The sequence below is a fragment of the Apteryx rowi genome, unplaced genomic scaffold (assembly GCF_003343035.1).
Source record: "Apteryx rowi isolate R43461 unplaced genomic scaffold, aptRow1 scaffold_612, whole genome shotgun sequence".
NCBI classification, from domain to species: domain Eukaryota; kingdom Metazoa; phylum Chordata; class Aves; order Apterygiformes; family Apterygidae; genus Apteryx; species Apteryx rowi.
The window spans coordinates 253,103-273,793 of record NW_020450886.1 but is presented as its reverse complement, the minus strand read 5'-3'; the positions used below and the strand labels follow the sequence as shown (position 1 = coordinate 273,793).

The window sequence follows — 20,691 nt, the reverse complement described above, 5'->3', positions numbered from 1 at the left end:
GATTTAGTTAAACAGTAAGGGATTGGATTGCAGAATCAGCGCTCAGTTCTTGTACCAATRGCTTTGAGGGTCAGAAATGGCTGCAAAGCAGAACAGGTTAATTTACCTGTTGGCATCATATAGATCTATCGCTTCTTGCTGCCGCTGTTACTCTTTGGAGGAAAGATGCAGCCCAGTTCAAGGACTGAGTCCAATACCACGCGCATTCCCACTGCCTTGGGGAGGATTTGTTCCCAAATGCCAGGGGTAGCCACGGCAGCTTTAACTGTGCCACGTGGAGCAGGTCCACACGAGTTGCTTTTACTGGGCCCAAATAGGCTGGTTTTGACCACGGCGTGAAGATTGGCCAAGCCGAGCCCTGTTTCTTCCCCATATAATAAGAGAGCCCCCTCCCAGCTTTAGCATATGTAACCTGCCACTTCATTGCTTAAGTGCAGGCAGCAGACCATGACTGCCCCTGCAAACACACCACATCAGCCAAGGGTGTCGCTGGGAAAGCATTTTTCTTCTGCAATATTTCCCCATGCAGAGAGGGCCTGCCCGTGTGAGGGCAGGGCTCGGTCTCTAAGTCCCCTCTTCCTCCAAGAGGGCTCCAGGGATCACCCCACTGACAGACCATCCCTCTGCTCCCCATCGGCCCCAGGACCTCCTCCAGGAGAGGTCTTGTCTTCCTTGAGTTGGAGCTGGGGGTCAAGTGAAGGACATCGGTGGAAAACCTTGTGCTTACGTGTCTCCTTGGATTCTGCTCTTGCTGTTTGCTCTGCCAGGGCTTCCCGGGGTGGGGACAGCCACAGCAGTGTCTGATCCGCAGCTCTCCCCGTCTCTTCTTCCACCCCCTGATTTCAGTATCAGCGACTGCTGGGGCCTCACATGAAAAGCTGCAGTTTGTATCCTCTCATCCCTCCTTTCGGTCCGCTCCAATGACAAAGGCTGGCAGGCCAGTTTTCATATGTATGCTTTTTAATATCATTAGTTCTGTTACACTACACACAACCAGTAACAATGATAAATACTGCAATGGAAATGTTAAAAAAAATATTATACATGTTTCATGTTTTTCAAAAAAACACATTTTTAAATAAATTAATGCATAAAACTGATGGTAGAAAAAAAACAACCCAAAACAAACCACAACACAACTGATCTGTTTAAGGCAATACTCTACGCGGACGGGAACAGAAGTACAACAGTGTGCTACATGTTCTGAATGGGAAAGAAAAACTAAAACCTTTACCAGATGCAAATTGATGCTTCAGGAGTGAAAAAACACCCCCAAACCAGATAATAAAACCAATGGCCAAGTTAAGTGCGGCATTAATACACTCTGCATGTCAAATGATTAGCAGGTTCCTAACATGGACTAAGGTCAAGCTACAACAAATTTATCTTCCTAATTAAAAGGTTATTCAGGTCAAATCCTATGTTTAACTCTACTTTGCATTTGGCTGTTTCAGCTATGTTTCACTATATGCAAGGACAGCCAAAAACACATCTCCTGCTCTGAGATTTACGCAAAGGTTGGGAGGTCTCTCCACCTGAAAGGCATTTTCATTAAATACAACCAAAAAGGATCTCGCTTCCAGTGACCCACAAATGCCTCCTGCCATCCCCTCCCCTGAGGCACCACATACCGCATGGTGAAAGGAGACCTTGGAAACATTTACTTGGGTTTCGTTTTCTTCAAGCTGAGGACACAAAACGGAAGTTCAAATTTGATCCAGACCTGTCTGCCAGTAATTGTGAACTGGGGCCAGTGACACTGCTGAAAGCACAGCCAGCTCTTTGCAGTAAGGGAGAAACCCAATCTGCATCCAGGCTCTGGATACAGCCATGGCATTAGCTGTGAAAGTTAGTGTGAAGCTCCATGCCTGCCTGGACAGCCAGTCAACCCCAAATATTAATGCAGCCCATAACTTGGCCACTGGGAGGTGGACAATAATCGTAATGCTAAAAAAAATCCTCCTCTCCCTCCAAAAAGAAAAGAAAAGGGATAGTAACCACTTCCTGCCAGTTTCCCCTGGTGGATTCCCATCAGCTGCCACATACGCAAGACGGGCAGTGCCAGATCTCACCAACATTGACCCAGTACATTCCCAGTAAGGTGCATGTCTGCAAGGTGCTGCCAGGGGGCAAAGAAGCTTCTTGGGACACGACAAGAGCCTCCCGTACTGCCCTGCTAGAGTATTCGTGGAGGAAGCTATGGTACACAAGGAARGAAATCCAAGTGGAGTTACTAAAAATTACGACTTGCGATGGCCAACAATTGTCCGTACTGGCTTGGGTTTGGGTGGGAGAGAGGGATGCAGAACTGGGCTGAGAGCCATTTTGGTGCAACTGCCTCTGCTGCTCATCCTTAGTTCACGGGGGAAAAAAGACAGACAATGGCTGCTTTGAGAAAAGAGGAGTGAAAGGAGGACGTGTGCAATATAACAAGGCTTGCGATTCTAGAACTAACCACTGGACACGGATACCGAAGTTTACCTGTGACAACTAGTTATACTTTTATTGTTGCTGCTGCTGCTTTCCCCCCTTCTCTGTCTGATTCTTCTTTTGGTTTTGCTTGGAAAGCTGTAGCTGTTTGGCATGATGGTCAGCGTTGATTCTCCCACCCCAGTCCCCGCACAGCACACAAGGTGACTCATCTATGGGATGCAAAATGAGGTCTGGAAGTAGCGTGTTAGACACAGACCGTCTCTGCATGCAAGTGGCGCCTGCTTTCAGAAACCTTTAGAAAGCTATTTAATGGTGATTCATTTCCTTCTTTATTAAACTGAGGCTTCAATAACCCCAGTGAAAGGAGTAAAAATGGTTAAAAATGTGCAAAAAGGGGAAAAAAATCTTTCTGAATTTTCTCTCCTGCAAAGACTTCATCCTCGGCAAGATTCTTTCTGCAGAACTACAGTCCTACCAATGCTTCTGCTTGCCTTACAGTGTGCTGCCCTGTGCAGCAAAGGGACGGCCGACAGACCTCCCACCCCACCTCTGCCACGGGTCTCGGACCCATGAAGGTAGCACCTGGACTACTGAGAGGCAGGCCTTGGATCCCTGAGCATGGATCTGGATTCAGACCTCCTGCAATGTTGACCCTGGAAAGGTGAAGCTGGTCAGCTCGGCTTGCTGGATCAGAGACAGAGGTTTTATACTAGTCTGGCTAACCTCCAACCACACAACCTTCCCCAGCACCCTTGGGCCACTGAGGTGTTCGAAGAGAAATCCAGGTCTGCTCTGTAGCTAACCCACTGTCATGTTTGTTGGATCTCCTGCTGGTCTGATGTTTGCCTTTGATTTGTTTCTGGACAGAGGTGGCTAGAAGCCGGACATATCTGCTGTCACTGGCAGCTTTTCCATGCAGGAAACTGAGCAGAGAAATCTATGAGCTTGGGAAGGAGAGCAAGATGATAGAAACCAGAAGGGCTGTTGTGAAGACAGCTTGCCCAATTTTTCCAGCTCTGTCTGTGGATCTGTATTACATCTCTCAACAAACTTTGTGCCTCCCAAATCACGCGGGTTTCAGGAGGACAGGTAACAAATGGAGTCCCAGCTTTTTTGGAAGCTGCCCAACCCAGATGTGAGAGGGTAGCCAGGGTGGATAGCTGTGTTTCCAGGTGAACTCACTCCGGGCAGCTGAGTGGGCAACTAGGGGAGAAATGCYGCTCCAGGGGGCAAACATTTCCACAGGTATTGGGACTTATCTCAGCATGGCTTTTTTGTGGCCTTTTCTTTTCCTGGTACCTACTGGGCTGGCATCCAGTTATGCGTTTGAGGCAGTCACATTCTAATGAGGCCTTCTTTGTATCTTCCCCTCCCTGATGTAATCCCACTGCTTATATCACAACTTGCTACTATGGAAATAGCTGCTTCCTGGACCAGGCACAATCAGCGAGACACACTTCTACCAATGGCAAAGTCATCTTTTGCTGAAGCAGCTTTTTTGAGGGAAAGAAAGGCTCAGACCCATCACCAGTTTCTGCTGGCAGTTGGGTCTGGGAAGCAGTGGGAAGAGCTGCTCTCTGTGGCTGCAGGGGAAAGCTGCAAGCAGTGCTGCCAGTGTCAGTGCAGCTCCGCGATGTGGTTTCCCACGCGATTTCTGAGCTCACTGCTTGCATGGGCCACTGTGCTCTGCTCTGGGTAACCTCAATTAGCCCTTGGCCTTTGCCTTCCCAGCAAACTGTCAGAGGAGCACTCAGCCAGACTGCATTTAGCTGCTGTGATCTTAGCACTGCCACCGGTGCCAAGGGGGCCGAAGGAGGGGATGTGGCTGTAATTTTTTGGAGGCTTCCCTCAATGCAACAGCTCAGCTGTACAAGACAGGGAGTTAAAATGCGGGTGCCAGCTCCCGTGAGAATCCTGCACCCTATCAGTCTGGCATTAATCTCTTGTAGCTGATCCCAGGTCACAACTCTTCCTTTATGCTAAGCTGCTGGGCCTTCTGCTTCAGGGTGTGTGTGGCTCTGTAACACAGGCAGGTTTGTCTGAGAAGATGCAGTTCAAAGTTTGGAGCAATCCCTTGCACAGGAAAGCCTTAAAAGGAAGTGACAAGGATGCCACTTTCTCCTAGAAGCTGAAAAGCACCTTAAAATGAACATCTTCCCATGCCTTCCCAGTAGCCTCAGTACTGCAATCCAGCCGCGCTTCTGCTGTGTGCTTTCCCATCTATGCAGATGTTTCTTTTAAGACATGAAAGTCGACAGGAAGGGTGCTGTGAAGAGTCAGCTCTAAAGGGCAATCAAGGTCAAGGTCAGGGTAAATTCATGATGGCTTGTGCTTGCTGAGCCAAGCAGCGATCAGATCACAAAGCCTATCTCATTCTAGGTAAGAGTGGCCATATCCCAGGTGCGCTTGAAGGAAGAATGGAAAGTAAAAGAAGAGCCCAGGGAAAACTGCTTGTTTATACTATCAAATCATTACATGGATGTTAAAAAATAAGAGCGTGAAACTGCCCTGGAAATATCACAAATGAGTCCTTTAATGCTCTCCTCCTTCCCATTAGTACCGACTATCCCAATTGTAAATCCACTTGCACTCTTAAGTTCCTTAACTCTGCTAGCAGGGGATGGTGCTATTGGGCCACCAAATCTTCTTTACATGTTCCTTCTGGCAGCGTGCAGATCGGGAAGCCAGCTGTGCAAAAGCCAGCTGCCAAATAATTGGGAAACAAATCCTTGCCAAACATCTGCCCCCAAAGCTGTTAAATCTCTTTATCAACCTCCACCCTGCAGCCTTCTGGCACATGCAAGAAACATCAGAAGTGAGTAAAGAGAGGGAGGGAGGGCTGTGTTGCTGTTCTTTGTAGTACTTTGAAAATATCTGTCACACTTTTACAGGATCCTTTTTGCATCTTGCTTGCAGAGCTATCTTACCAATGGTGCCTGCCACACACTTAGCAACATCCATGCAGGGTGGTGTTAGCATTCTGGGAAGGCAGGTTTCTCCCTCACGCTGCAGAAGGGAATGGATATGGAGCAGGGATGTGACTTGCCTGAGGTTACAGCAAATGTACCRTGTACCAATAGCAGAAAGGGACCCCAGATCGCATTTCTGTGCTCTAACAGTCCAGCAGACTCTGCAGTAGTATTCTGGCTGTGGTGCAAGTTCGGGAACACTGTTTCTGGTGTGTCCATCTGAAAGCGAGCTTTGCTCTCTGCTGGTATCAGCATTGTACTGAGATAGATTAACTTGGACAACTGGGATCTGCCCTAGGCCAAGGCAGCACTTGGCAGCCTTTCCAGTTACTGCTTGTTTTTCTCTTTCTGTCATCCCATCTGGTGCCCAGCTGGGTCCTTCCTTTCTTTAAAAGCATCTTCTTGTTTCTGTTCAGTCACAAACAGGGTGCTGTACTTTCCAAGCCTCCTGCACTCCTTTGTACAGCTTGCAGGCCAGTCTAAGGACAGTCTGTATGGAGAGGGAAGGATTCTGCTCAGGATTTCACACAAATGTGTCAGCCAACACAACTGAGCAGAGCAGGCGCCTCTTTCCGGGAAAGGAGCTGGAGAGCCAAACTAGAAGCAGCCCAGTCCATCCTGTCCGTGGGGGAGCACAGCTTCCTGAAGTCCCTTCTGAAGTCCAGCAGCAGGCTTGGCCACCTGCTTTTGCAGCTGCAAAGCATCTGCAGGCAAGACAACCAAACAAGCATAGCTGACCCAACGGCCAAACATACATGTTGGGTGCAGGCATGCAGAAATGTCAGAAACGATCCAGTGCTCTTCCAAAGATTGGCATCAAGATACATTTGATAAGATATCTTATCGGATGAGCCTTTAGGATAGCTGTCTGGACATCAGCCTTCTTCCAGACAAATCCTATAATAAAACCATCAGAAAAGCAGACTAGACCATGCTACCTAGAGACCTCCCTCAACACCAAGATATTCACCCTCAGCCTTCTTTGAGTACAGGTATCTGGAAATGGGGAGTTTACAGACTGACAGGAGAGGCAAGAGTTGAGTGCTGAGACCTTGCAGTCCAAAGCCAGCTCACGTTCAAGGGCAGAATTAACATGTGATAAAAGGAAAGGATTTGCTTACACTCAGGCAATTTGGTGACTAAAATTATACACGTCTTAACAAAAACACAGCCTGGCTTTAGGGGGCATCAAATGCAAATTCTTTTGTGGAGGTGCTGGTGTCAATATAAGAAGTTATCCTATTTGCACTGTAATTTAGATGGATGGTGATGCAGCCTTTCATGCTCTGTTGTGCTCCTCCCCTTGGTATTCTGCAGGGCTTTGAACTGAAAATGGGGTCTGAGAAGATCATCTGGTTTAGTGCAAAGACTGGAACAAGGAATGATTTGATTTCTTGCAAGCAATCTGCAGCCAGAAGAATGCCCAGAAGCTCTGCAGACTTCAGGGCTTTATAATACTAAGACAGACAGACAGGGCTGCGCTCTTCACTCTTGCCTTCTCTGGGCCATGGCAGCACAGACTGGTCTAAGGAGAGCAGTGACAGAATGGCGACGTATCTAGACACCTTCCCAGGGAGAGTCACCACAGCTTAACCTCCACTGAGGGCACAAGAAAAACTTTCCAGCTGAAGTAAAGGTCTGAACATGAGACCAGACAGGGAAAGTCAACCCAATTTGCAGTTAATACGTCCTGCCGGGTTGTCCATCGTATTCCACAGTGAGCCAACAAACATACCCCATGGTCACAACCTGCTTAAGGGGCTACAGTTCAGAAGGGTTAGTGGTCAATTTTCTGTGATAGCCACATGTGCATTGCCTTAATTCATTCAGCCTTCCTGATAACAACCCTACACAGGTAACTACTTTTCCCCACCCTYTCTACTTTATTCCCCTAGTAAAATATATGAACACAAAGCATAGAGAGGAGAAGCCAAAAAATTGCCATTTTATGGTCCTGTACTATCATGCCAAACCAGCTATTTGTGCAACCAACTCCTTCTGTGAGCAGGAAAAAACACTTTGCTTGTGCTTCTGTCCGTATTTGGGGGAAGCACTGGGTGTAGCTAATACTTAAACTCATCTCTTTCAGTCCTATAAGCAAAAGCATAGTTTTCTCCCAGGGACCCTAAAGGGTTATGCTGAAAGCAGGTGCTTATCACACAGTGCAAAGGGTTGGGGGCAACTGCAGGGTTGTAGGGTTGCTTCAGGGCACGTGGCAGGCAAAAACCAGAACCAGCAATAGGGGCAATAAAAGGACTTCGTAGTGCTGCACTGGGCAAAGGTTATTAGGGGAGGTCTSTCCTTCAGAGGGGAGATGTAGCCTTGGAAGACTCAGTCTCAGCATGTCTCGCTCCATCTTTGCCWGAACACAGAGATAGTGTGACGGAGACCTGTGGGACCTGCAATCTGCCAAGGTTCACCCTTGTAAGCAAGATGCCTCATTGCTCTAGCAGGTACGCCAAAATGCTCTAAGCTCTGGGGCAAAGGCTCTGGGGAAGGTCGAGTTTGTGCAGCCTGGCTGGAAGGGACAAACACTGACCCAGGAGGATAAATATGACAAGAAAGTTGCGTGATACCAATGCTGAATTGCACAACCCTGCTTTAGGACAATGAACATTTAAAGAGACTTGGCCATGTCCTGTAGGATTTGATTTGACCATGGGATTTCTGTTAAGTTTTGACCAGATTCCACACTTAAGAAAAAGACTCCTTAAGGAAGGTTTTTTCCCCTTTTATCTTTTCTCCCTAGCCTGTGTTGCGAGACCTCTTCTCCTCCCTCCAGTCAACTTGCTAATCTCACACCTGAGCCAGCATTGGAGAGAAAAGCAGGCACACAAAGGAAGAAGCAAAGAATTGGGAACCTGATGGTTTGTGCTGCTTAAGAAACATTTTGGAAATATTCCCTCTCAGCGTTACCATGTGATTACGAAGGGGGAGAAATTCAGCTAAGGAGCATTCTCTTCCTACAGGAGTTGGCAAATTAACTAGCCCTCTTGCATGGGGAGGCAGATATGCTTAGTAAACAACACTGCCCAATCCTCTCTGTTCCCTGGGAGACAGCAAGGCCCCCGTTTTAYGGAGGGGGGCAAACGCAGCTTTAGCAGTTGGCCACAGCCAACTACTGAGTAATAAAGCCCACGGGTTCCTGTATGCCTGATCTTTTAATCATGCCATGGACAATACCATGCCTTGCATTGCACAGAATTAAAAACCCATGATGTTTAAAAATAAGTGTTCTCCTAATCACTAAGAGGACTTCTTAAAGACTCAACTCACTATGTGCAAATTTCAAATAGAGGAGCTGCACTTCAGGGGTGGAATTCAGGCTCTTTCTTGTGATGCAGAGGAATTTTGAGAGGAAATTTGCATGGGAAACTTAGAATTGTCCTCACTTCTTGCCTTCAACAGGATCTAAAGCAAGCACAGAAGCAAGGTGGGCAGTCCTTCTTCCTGAAAGAGCAAGAAAACACACAGCTGTGTCTGTGTCAAAGGATTTCATCTCAGGGAAAAATGCCAGCCCAACCATAACCTGAGTCCTAGGTATTCTGAAGCCAACAGTTAAAGACTGACCAGAGAGAGAACACATTTCCTAATTCCAGAAATGAATTTGCATTAAAAGCAAATGGTTGATGAACTGGCAATTCAGTCCAGCAACCTATTTTACCACCAGGTTTCTTGATTATTCCAGCACCAAATAAACACAATCGTTCCCTACATAGGACAGTTCTAACACAAACAAAACTTGGTTCAGAAGAGGRCAGAGGTGGGATAAACAGCAGTTTCCTCTCATGGCTTTTTTTGAGCTGAATCTGTTCATAATCCCTTTGTTGCTGAAAACTCTGCTAATGTCTGACACCACCACACAGATGCCTTCAGTGTTAACRAATCTCTTCTGTAGGCACGAAAAGACTCAGTGTCAAGAGAATATCAACGGCTGAGTCCCATAAAAATGTGCTTTCTTCAACYAGCTTTTTCCATATTGACCTTCAGAGTATACAGGTCTTGTCCTGTTTCGGTGCAGGGCTCATTTTTTCTTATTTGAACAAAGTTTAACATTTTTGGAAGCATATGGGTTTCACAGGAATTAAGTATAGGCTGAAATCAGTAAATGTGACTGGACTGAACTCATGAGTATGGTATTCTCAGGCAAGGACTGAATCCCAGAAGAGCATGGATGGATTGCAGATTGAATCTGATCTGATTGATGATAATTTAACATGGAACTAAGGGTAGATTGCATTGGTATGCAACATGACAGCTCTAGCTAGTACTGACTCGGAGTGAAATGCCACCTACTTGTTCTCTTTGCAAGTGAAAGAATTGTGTTATGTTAGTCCTGGCTAGACCTGCCATAATATTGGATGCCCTGCTCCGTTCCCATTCCTGTGCCTTGATTATGGAATAATTTTGGTTGACACAAACTGATCAGGTTTAGTGAATGAATTAAGAACTGACCTCCTCCCATGGTTAAAAATCCCTGGAATCTCAGATTCAACCCTGATCTTGCAAACGGTTTGGTTTTTTTGGGTAGGATTAACTGGAGCCCCATCTGATCCTTCCCATTCTGGAACAGACACCTTACAAACCATCTCCAGTGCCTACCAAGGAGGTATCTTTGGGCCCTTCTGCATTCATTCTCCAGACCAGTCAGTTCTGCTAGGCACTGCCTGTCACTTTGAGCAACTTCTGCTTTGTTCAACCATAGCTTAAAATAACTTATCAACCAATCATAAAATGGATTTTTTGGTTTCTCCTGGCTCCATGAACACAAAGAGGTGCACGTCCTACCATAGGAGGAAGCAATGGCTGTTAAGTTTTACAGTTATAGTGGAAAGCACTGATCACAGCCTGCCGGCCTCACTACTGGATGTGACAGGCGGTGGAGGAGGTGGCTTGGCAACACATGCAGGTAGGGTTGACCGATTTAGGGGGGATTAGGTCGAGGTCCTCATCGTCTGGGATCTCATCTAACCGGTACCCATCCTTTAGCAGCTGGATGTTCAAGTCTTGGTTGATCTGCTACAGACAAAGAGACAAACAGTCAAATACTTGAGACTTCTTCCTTCTGACAGGTCAGAAGTGCAGGGAGCTCACTTATTCTGGAATACTTTTCCCTATCATTAGCAACTGTCCCACCGACAAGAAAGTCCCAGGTTTTGAACACAGATGAGGACTGCCTTCTGTTGTTCTCACTTCTTCCAGAAWAGGAACATCTACAGAGTGAGACATTCCAGAGCAGCTGCAGTTCTTGAAGTTAATATGCTATTTTATTTTGGAACACTGTTTCCATGAAGATGAGTCCTCATTTAAAGTAATGTAATAGTACTGATAATAAACAGACTTGCAGCAGGACAGCCCCTCCCACCAGTCTAGGGCACTGTAGTAGCTGAAAGGGGGTAAAGTCACTGCTGGTAGTACTTGGTTCTTTGTAGATTCAGATTCAAGTGCTGTTTAGCACAACGCTTTGTGTGAGGGCCCAGAGATGGCCAGATCATTTGATCTGGTCTCTGCTCTTGGCTGTTTCTCAAAGTTTCAAAGGTGTTTTGCCCAAAGAAGGGATGCAAGGGGGAAGAGTTCCCAGTGGCTTGTGTGCAGAATGGCTGCTCAGCATCCTGGATGTAAAATCAGATCCTGTAGAAACAGCAGCCAGAGGCTGAGCAACTAATTCGCTAAAGGGCTTGGGAATATATTCAGAGACAATACAGAGGGATTAACAAGCCTTAACTTCCTGCCTTTTCTCCTTGAAAGGGTAAGAGGTCATGATCGCAAGTCCTCTCTGAAATTTCTGTCTGCTCCAAGTAAACRTACATTGGGTGACCCTGATCCCCACAGGAACTGGAAACAACAGCATGCCCACAGAGCCCCTGTTTGTGTCCTTGGCAGGTAGACRGTTGCTGAGCTGCCATGACAGGCAAGTTGATGCTTTTGCACATCATGGGCCAACACTGCAGGCCTGAGCAGAATTGGGAAAAGCTCGAGCAAAGCTAAAGGTAGCCGTGAAAACAGACAGCGGGCAAACTTGTGCCTGTGCTACAGCAGTGAGGGAAGGGAGCCAACTAGATCACTGAGGAAGAAAGAAACATGACACAGTTTCTGCCACAACCCCTTCCAGATTCACATAGTTTACACCACTGCCAAATTGCCTGTGCAGCCATTTCTGGCTGCACAAGGCTACTCTAAGCCATTTCTGTCTGCTCTAATATTAGCATCCGTGGCAAGCATGGCAGGAGAGAGTATAACTCACCTCAGCTGATGAGTATCCCGAAGAGGAATATCTGGACATGTCAAAGTCATCATCACTGCAGGGAAGAACAACATACAGCAAAGAAGGAAACAATTAAAGAGATTTGTATTCCTTGGTTAGTCCTATCTTGTGCCATGAAGCTGTCCTTCAGGCACAGAGAAGTTATACCAAGGCGGTTTGGATAGCAACTTTCATCTGTGAACCTCACACCTTTTCATAAAAGTGCTCTTAACTTACATCTCTTCCTCCTTGTTACACACAGAGACCAGTTAGAGTGTATGCCCAAGGGCACAGCAAGGAAGAGTGCGAGTGGTCTGCAAGAATGGTTTCAGCAGAAGTCCGAGGAGGAGTTAGCTTCAATGTTACACTCTAGCACAAAAACCTGCTTGCACTGTAACATATATCATCTTATTAACACTTTACATACCTGTCCGTATCCAGGGCTACCAGTGGCTTTTCATCTGGACTTTGATCTAATGATGAATAGCCTTTATTGGGAACGACGAGCCTGAAATAATTAAATGTTGTCCATTAACCACACAATAAAGCTCAGTACCATACATAGTCTAGGGCAGAGTCACATGAGAGTGAGGCTTTCCCTGTTTCATTTTTTCACAAGTCCACCCTCACTGGTGAAGACTTTAAATTGGTACAATTCAGAGGAAGTAAGTTGYGTCTCTGGCTAGCTCAGGGCAACTTCACAAGAATGAATGCTGAACATGCCTTGGGAACACATTCCTTTCTGGAAGACAAAACAGTTGGGACACTGTGCTTCATTCTTGTGAACCTGCTCAGCTAGCATTGCTTGTCATACCAGATTGCTCATTTTTGTTTTGTGTTTTCTAGCAATGAGTAAGTGACACTAGTCAATAAGTAAATGGGAGAGGGAGGCTAGGGGAAGGTAGTGGCTTGGTACTCCTGCTATTCAAAATCAGGGATTTGGCCATTTGGTCTGAGATCCTACCCAGCCCCCACAACAGAACACTTCTGAGCTGTTACTCCTAAATTTAGTAATATGAGAAATATGAGCTGGTGGGTGCAGCATAAGAGCCCAGTCAGATTAGCACTTTTTAAATCCCATTATTTTATAATGACTTTCAGTTCATCAGAAGCATTACAAAGGCTAACTATAAGTTTGYACCTTTAATTGCCTGAGAGAGTAATGTAATGGAATATAGACCTGAGAGCTTCTAGGAAAAGAAAAATACATTAATACAATGGTATCCAGTTCACAACACAGAACTCTTCTTTCATGTACAAAACTGCACAAGGACTTTGGTTCATATTTAAAATAAGATCAAACAAAATGGGAAAATGGAGCAAGAGTCTGTGTTCAGGGGGTGGGAACAATAAGAGTAGGATGAATATCTCCTTGTTCAGTGGATTAACTCAGATTTTCTTCTAAATGAAGAACTGGTCTTTAATGACACACAACAGTGCAGAAGGGCTTCACTAAGAGTTTGGGAAATATAAGCCTGAAGATGTTAATTCATCCCATCCATGCTCCAACCACTCTCTAATCAGCTGCAATGCTCTTCAGCTTCTGCCCAGAAAATTTTAGGAAGCTGTTTGTTACAATTTATATAAAGGCMTGCCAGGCACTGAAGACTGGCAAAGCTCAAGGAGAGTAGAATATACCAAAAGTTACATCAAAGCAGGCATACAGGCTCATGCCTGGTTGCATTTTCTTACTGTGCTCATTGAAACTGAAGATTAAAAGTTTAATTTTAAAGCTGATACATAATTTCCAACCTCCAGCACCAGAGAACTGTAGAAAATGGGATCCCCTTACAAAATTCAATACCATTCCCACCGCATTCAGAGAATCCTTCTAAGCCTAAAGCAATTAGGAAGGAAGTCAAGAAGCAAAGATGTCTGGAACCAGCAAYTGAAGCTGCGATCTGGCAGAGGCAGCCTGCCTGGAGAGATGTCAGAGGTACTGACTTCCATGCTCACTCTCTGGTTTTTAAGTCACACCTCCAAATATGTTCACTGGCAGTTGTTACTGTGTCTTGAATAAACAAATCAGTATCAGGAAATCTGGGAGAGGAGCCCTTTTTGGTGCAATTCACTTGATTAAAAAAATCACTGTATCTTTTTGTTGAGAAATGACTTTTTTCTTAACCATGCAGAACTCTAATTTTTCTGCAACAGACAGAAAGTGTGATACTATCTTTGTCCCTGATCCAAGTCTTTCCCTTACATCCTAACTGTCCTTATTTTTGCTTCCCACTGTCCTTACAACAAAGCTGGGTTTCAGTCATACCTGCTTTCATCTGCAGGTGATTTAGTATGAGCTTCTTGTCTTGATGTTTTCAGTTACCTAACATGAAATATGTTATGACAAAATCTGAGTTTAGCTTATGCTCAGAGTGAACTACAGAGAGAAGATGACAGTCAATCAATTGTAATAGAAAAACATGGGTCAGAGTCCGGAACGTGATCTGATAGAGGCAAAGGGATGAACGCTACCAGTTAGCTACAGGAGAGACTGTTGATCACTTAACAACATCCCGTTGCTGGTCTACATGAAATGAGCTGTTCTCCCAGATCAGTTCCTAGTGGGCAGATGCCAAGCTTGCAAAGGGCTATACCGATGCTAGTATTTCTGTCAGCAGTCTAATATCTGGCTGCGTGGAAGTGGTGCGGATGGTGTCGTGGGCTCTGCCTGGGCTCGTAGTGAGTGTGCCAGCATCACACCAGTCTTGTTCACATTTAATTTGGTCTTAGGAGGGCTGGGCACATTATGCATCCAGATCCTTTCAACCTCGAGGCTGGCTGTGCCCTCACACCAGGAGGAGACAGAATGGTGAAGGCAACCTGGTACTAGAGGCCAGATGTCAGGAGTTCAGACAGATAATACAGAGGAACCAAAACTCAGGAAAGGAGGAGGGGGTGGAGTGGGGGCAAGGAGAGGCAATGYGGATTGCCTGAATAAAAGAAAAGATACTTGATGAGAAAGACAGACCATTAAAAAGTTAAAAATGGTTTTGGCTTTTTTTCCTCCTGCAGAGACTAGAGGAAGCCAACAGATCAGACTTAAAAAGCAACTACAAGCCTGGACATGTTGCACTTCCATTGGAGTATTTCCCATTGGACTGTAACCTTTGTGTTGTGAAAACAAGCTATTTGAACAAGTTTGTAGGCATTTCTGTCTTCCTGGGGTTGGGGTGTCCATGGCAAGTCAGACCAAACCATTCTGTGGTACTGCTAGGGCTCTGCCCATGGTGCTGCTTGGCTCACAGAAAGCCAAGGGAGCTGGGGGATGAAGAGACGGACCAGCGAGGCACTGTGCCAGACATCKCCCAGCCGCATGGGAACAACGGAGCTTGGCTACATCTGCTACTAAAGCAACGCCTGCAAACCTCTGCTTTGGGATCCCAAGGGACGCTTCTAAAAGCTCTGTGAAGAGTAACTAAGAAAAACAAGTCTATTGACAGCAGACTTAACTCAGTTGTGGAGGGGTCCACAAGTCCCTTCAACAGTGTTCAGGTATTCACAAATGCAATAAAATTGAACTGGCTGTTCTAAAGCTTTTGTCTGTGGGCGTCACTGCTTTGCCTCTCCCCATCCAAATCACTCTTCTTTCCATCTGCAGCTCTTAAACAGCAGCCTCTCCTGAGAGAAGTCATGAATTTTACAGGTAGGCCCTGTATTCATCTCACCTTCTTCCCCTTACCACCTCTGTCTGCTAATTTCAGTGTTTCTAAATCTCTCAAGCAGCAAATCTGCCACCATTCCTCTTGGGAAGCTAGTGTGCAGCCTACAGCCAAAAGAATCCAAGTCTTTGTCCTGTATCCAGCTTGTATTTGGAAGACAATGAGGAGCAGTGGGCATGGAAAACCCAGCTGTGAGTTGCTTGCATTTGCTGAATTTCTTACTGCCAGTAAGGGCCTGGCTCCTTTATATGGCCTCAACTTCCAAACACAGAGCAGTGTGCAATGTGGCATATTCCACCAACATCACAGGGACTTACAAATAAAACTTGACAAAGTCTTGGCATGATTTATAACTGCTACTGTGGGTTTTGGGAATTATTTTGAACAAGGAACCTCATCTGTTGGATGTGTTGCATACAGAGAGGCTCTGACCTGCAGCTCCAGTTCTACTTAATGTATGGTAAACCATGCAACTTTCTCATTCATCAATAAACATCCAGCTTTCACRCAGATTCTGCTGTCATTTTAAGTGAGGACCTCTATCAAAAATTGCCACCTTTCCTATAGCGTGCAAAGTGTGCCCTCCTGTGGACTCAGGGGGGTTCCTGCCTCTTGAATGCAGGTAAGTGATATGCTGTTGTACTGAAGCTTGCTTGGAAAAAAATCGAAACAGGCTAATTTCAGCCAAGAACTTTTTTGTTTCCAGTGGYTTGTAGCACAGTCTGATACTGTCAAACAGAGATGTGCCAAAGCAGCTCCAGCAAAGTATGACCACGCTGTTCAAAGTGCAGGGGAGGGAGATGTACAGCAAAGCACACAGAGATGTATTATTCACAAGCCTTCGTTAAGTCAGTCAGTATGGGGAAGGGGTCATTTTCAAAACAGAACAGAAGAACTACTGGGATAAAAGCAGCCAAGTCAGAACTAAGCTCTAAAGCAGTTTGCTGTTACATGAAGAAGTACTGCACATTCTCCTGCTGGTAGGATTATGTGGGATGTGAGACTACTCAAAACATGCAAGACAACCAGATCGAACCCCTGCCTAGGTCCTGGCTGGGCTGCCTCTGTCTCCCTGCAGGCTGTATTGTCACTGGTCCTTTATTTATCCTTGGACTGGTCCTGAGCCCAGCTGTCCCTGCCTCTTCCTGGGGACGACATGCAGCACAGCACAGAGCATTTGGGCCCGCCAGCTCTGGGAAGGGCCATCGCTGCGCTTGCAGTGTGTTTGGCGACTGGCGAATGGCAATGAACATCGTCCTTGCCTCATCGTAAGGCCACTAGGGATGGCAGCGTAGAGCACAGCAGAGTGCTCTTCCAGTTCTTTACCTTGTTCGTGCCATCACGTTGTTCTTCTTGGGCTGCTGATTAACTGGGCTTCCCATGTTGCCGCTCTTCAGAGAGCCTTTCCGAGCCAACTCCCTCTGTTTCTCTGCATATGGGATACAAAGGGGAAAAGCAGAATTAGGGCAACAGCCTGACTGGCCACCATACAGCTGCAGAAACCCCGATTTGACAGAGCTGAAAGGCATGGCAGAATTAATAGCCAGGGACCAGAGCTTTCCATCTCCCAGGCAGGGACACCGCAAAGGCTGGCCGAGCTGTGCCCCATTCCCTCCAAGGTGACTAGGGGCATGTGAACATGGGTGGATGCACACAGACCCGAGAGCTCTCTGTCTAGCTGGACATGAGCCATGATGGGTCCAGAAGTCCTGCAGCAACATAAGCCTGGCACCAGGCTCAGGCTAACATACCCTGACCCTGTACCCTATAGCAGAAAATGTTGTTGCCTTCCCTGTTTCTCCTCCTGGCAGCCTGTGATGTCCCCAGCATATCTTCCTTTTTTATCTCACATTGAATCTTGGGGGCTTTATTTCTTACTTTAAAAAAAAGGAGTGAAACATTTTGCAGCTGTATTTTCAAACAGCGTATAATTTGTTTAATTTTCAGAGCATGTTCTAGTTGCCAGTGAGATGTACCCTTAAAACTGACAGTATGTGGAGGTTTTTTTGGTGTTCACTGCAAGAAGGGATTTAAATTAGCTTTTCATTGAGGAGAGACTATTTCTTCTTAATAACTTCTCGTCCCAGGAACACAACTAGAATTCAGGTCTGAGAGCCCCAAAGCCTATGCCTTTTGTGGATTTGCAGTCTTTGTGTTGTACTAACACAACCCTGCCTCCAGCAGGGATGGGAGCCCATGTACGATGGGCTACAATTAAAAAGCCCTGCGCCCGGGAAATCTTACACAATAGAGACCGAATGATGTACAGGGTGTTTTTTCTCCTGCGGTTTACAGAGCTTACCCTGAGTGCAAGACAGCTGCATGGGAGATGGGTAGAATATGAAGGATGACCTCCTTGTATCTTCACCTTTTTTTCTGTCTGTTTTGATATTCAATTTTCTTGTTCAATTTCCTTCCTTATTTCTTTGGGGAAATTAGTTGGGTTGAGTTAGCAGCTAGCCACAGAAGCTGAGCTAATTGCCCCAGCCTCATCCTGCAATGCCAGGTGAGGCCTGCAGGGCAAAGCAGTGTGAGACCAATGAGGAAGGAAAGGGCCCAGTTAAATACAGTTCTCCAGAGTGTGACAAAATGTTGGAAACTATTCTTGTGCCATGCCTGAATAACAGGGATTTACCAGACTGCTGCCTGGGGAACCTGAATAGTGAATTTGTTTTGATTCTGCTTCCCCTGTGGTGTGTGAAATGTGTTTATATATATATATATATATATATATATATATATATATTTTTTTTTCCTCCTGCAGAATTTTTTATTTCCCTTTGAGGGAAAAGCACTTGTTACTTGTCTTAGGAAAGCTGCAAGCTTGCAAGACCAAGGTGGGCAAACTCTGTCCTTTCCACAAAGATAAGGGCAGGGGGACACATGTTCAAAGCCTTCTTTTTTTTGAGAGACAAATAACCAGGGGAGATGCTTAGATGCTGTGGTGATGAGCATGGCTGAGGAACCTGCAGAGAAGAGTACATACTCATACGAGCCATGCCCAGTCCTGCTTCTGCTGACAGCAGGGGCGAATAAATGCTCATTGACGTTGGCAGGAAAAGGATCAGGCTAATAATTCTCTCTGGCATGAGCTACAAAGAGACTGATACAGGTCAAAACCTTAAATCAAGGTAATTTCTCATGACTGTAACTTGCAAATGCATTGGTTATCTTTGTCTCCAGAATAAAAGCCTGGTATTTTGCAGGCCACATGAATTTTGCTATTCAGACCTAGCAGGATAAAGCAGGGTTTTATGGAAGTAAATGTTTACAACCCTAAATGCAAAAAGACTTCCACCCATCTATACCAAAAGCTCTAGCCCTGACCACAAATACACATCCTTGAGACAAGCTGCCAATACTTTAAGAGACTGTATAATTCACAAAAGCACCTGACTCAAAAACAAGGTTACAGGTCTCATTTTCTGTCAAGACAGTTAGGCCTGCCTGAGCCCTTTAAATGGACTGGCACTCTCTGCCTTCTATTGATTACTCAGTACAAGCACTAATGCTGTTTTCCAATTCAGATTACTCATTTGGTTGATGAATCTGGACATTAGCTAAGTGTCTCTTTTCTCCAACAGGTCTTCCTGTGACGACTACTTCCATGTTCTTACGGAGTGCTATCGCAGTGTGTGGATCTGAATGACATGATGTTACCTATTTAACCCCTTCTTTTGCTTATTTAGTGGCTTGGAGTGAACATTTCCAAAGCAATGTAAACACTGTAGGAACATAATGCCATTGTCACATCCATGCCTGTGTCCCCAGACAAATTTCTTAAGCTTGAGACAACAGTTCAGCTCCCTCTTGGATGCTATGAATGCTGAGCCCAAAAGTGAGGAGCTGCAGGAGGGAGTGGGAGGTGTACCCAGCCCTGGGGTATTAGGACAAGCTCTGGGAAGGTGATGGAGATAGGTATGGGTCACTTCAGGCATTGAGGCTACCTGAGTCTTCTGAGTATTATGAACAACTACTGCTGCCACCATTTGCCTGCACCCAAGGGACTGTTTAGGTGTCTATCTCCTGAAGTAACTCTGGGTTATAAATTCCAGCCTCATAACATGAAAAATCAGGTGCATCAGAATGGGGCCCATTTTCTGTTTGGTGCTTCCTACTGCTTCACAGGTGGAGTTTGTGAACCCCATTTCTAGGCAGTGAACTCTTTCCCAGGCTTCAAAGTCTTTTGGTTTTGGCCCCCAGACTTTTGTTTGAAGGCCAGGACCCCAAACTCTAAGTACCTGAGTCCCTTTTAGAAATGTGACTGATTTAGGCATTTCTGAAAATGTTACTTTCAGGGCCCAGCATTTTAACAAAAAAACTGTCAATTCACAAATTAAAGTAGTTTCATAGAAGCTGCAATCAAACACATAAACAAACACAGTCAAGAGAAGGTGAGAGAAGGGACCACAATCTAATCATGACAAGTAAACAGCATCTTTCTTTTAAGTCTGCCTCATGGTGGCTGATGGTATGCCCAAATGAGCATGAATACCAACATCACAACCCTTCACTGAGCCAGCTCCACTAAACCTTGTGTGAAATCAGGAAACTAAATGTCTAGGCAATTCTCATTGTTAGGACTTTCCTTCTGAGTCGTCCTAGACTGTCCGATATAGTAGGAAGGTATTCCCCATTGGACTTGGAAGAGATCTCTGTTCCCACAGGTTTCCTGCAGCCTCAAGGCCACTGCTTAGCTTGAGACATTGAGCAGATGGTATAGGCATAGCTTGTCCTCAGCACCTGGGAATTGCTGGCATTGGTTATGACAAGGCTCTCCATGTCCGGGACTGTCTGTGCTGCCCGCTATGTTCCAGTACATGCAACGAGCTTCCAAAAAGGCAATGCAGCTTGTTGGAAAATCAATTCCAACTCTATAAAACTGTCTAATTCTGGGCAACTCTCAAGCACCAGAAGAATGAGGAAGGGTTGTTAACAGGCACTCCTGCCAAATTCAGAGAAAATGCGACATACAAGAACAAATGAAGGAATGGAAGTCAGTAATTTTCAGAGGCTGGTTATGTCATGTCTTGTGAGTTTGCTCTCTGACAATCAGTAAAAAGCTGATATAGCAGACATACAAGGTGAATGACAGAGACTTAGAGATATGGAAACCAGAATGAAACAAGGCTGTTTGTTCTCCAGCTATTTCAGAGAAATCACTAAGTGCTGGCAGTAAAAGGGCAGTATAATAGCAGAGCTCCGCTAATGCTCCTTACATTCCATTTGCAAGTGTTTGAAATGAGTTGTTCAGCTTCCATTTCACTTAGCTAAAATACTTTTTATTATGATAGCATTTAGCTAAAAATTCACACCTATGTGGTTTGTCATCCCCTTCCCATGAAGCAGTTATGGGTGACTGAGCACACTGTGAGTACAGACGTGA

The 20,691-nt window shown here is 45.6% G+C and overlaps 1 protein-coding gene across 5 annotated transcripts in view; it reads right to left on the bottom strand.

Moving 5' to 3' along the window:
• Positions 1-942: 942 nt before the first annotated feature.
• The window catches only part of FAM219A (family with sequence similarity 219 member A), an 85,824-nt gene continuing 66,075 nt past the window's right edge, over positions 943-20,691 (bottom strand). Inside the window, exons 3-7 of one of the 5 annotated variants that reach the window (XR_003256336.1) lie at positions 16,632-16,734; positions 12,074-12,154; positions 11,647-11,701; positions 10,191-10,421; positions 6,025-6,106 (exon numbers count right to left, since the gene is read on the bottom strand). Coding sequence is in view for 3 of the 5 variants with exons in the window: in XM_026083729.1 (XP_025939514.1) it covers positions 5,939-6,106; positions 11,647-11,701; positions 12,074-12,154; positions 16,632-16,734 (407 nt within the window). In the remaining 2 variants the exon portion in view is untranslated. Of the gene's footprint in view, positions 10,422-11,646; positions 11,702-12,073; positions 12,155-16,631; positions 16,735-20,691 lie in introns of all 5 variants that reach the window. The other 4 variants (XR_003256335.1, XM_026083729.1, XM_026083731.1 and 1 more) reach the window with 4 other exon arrangements.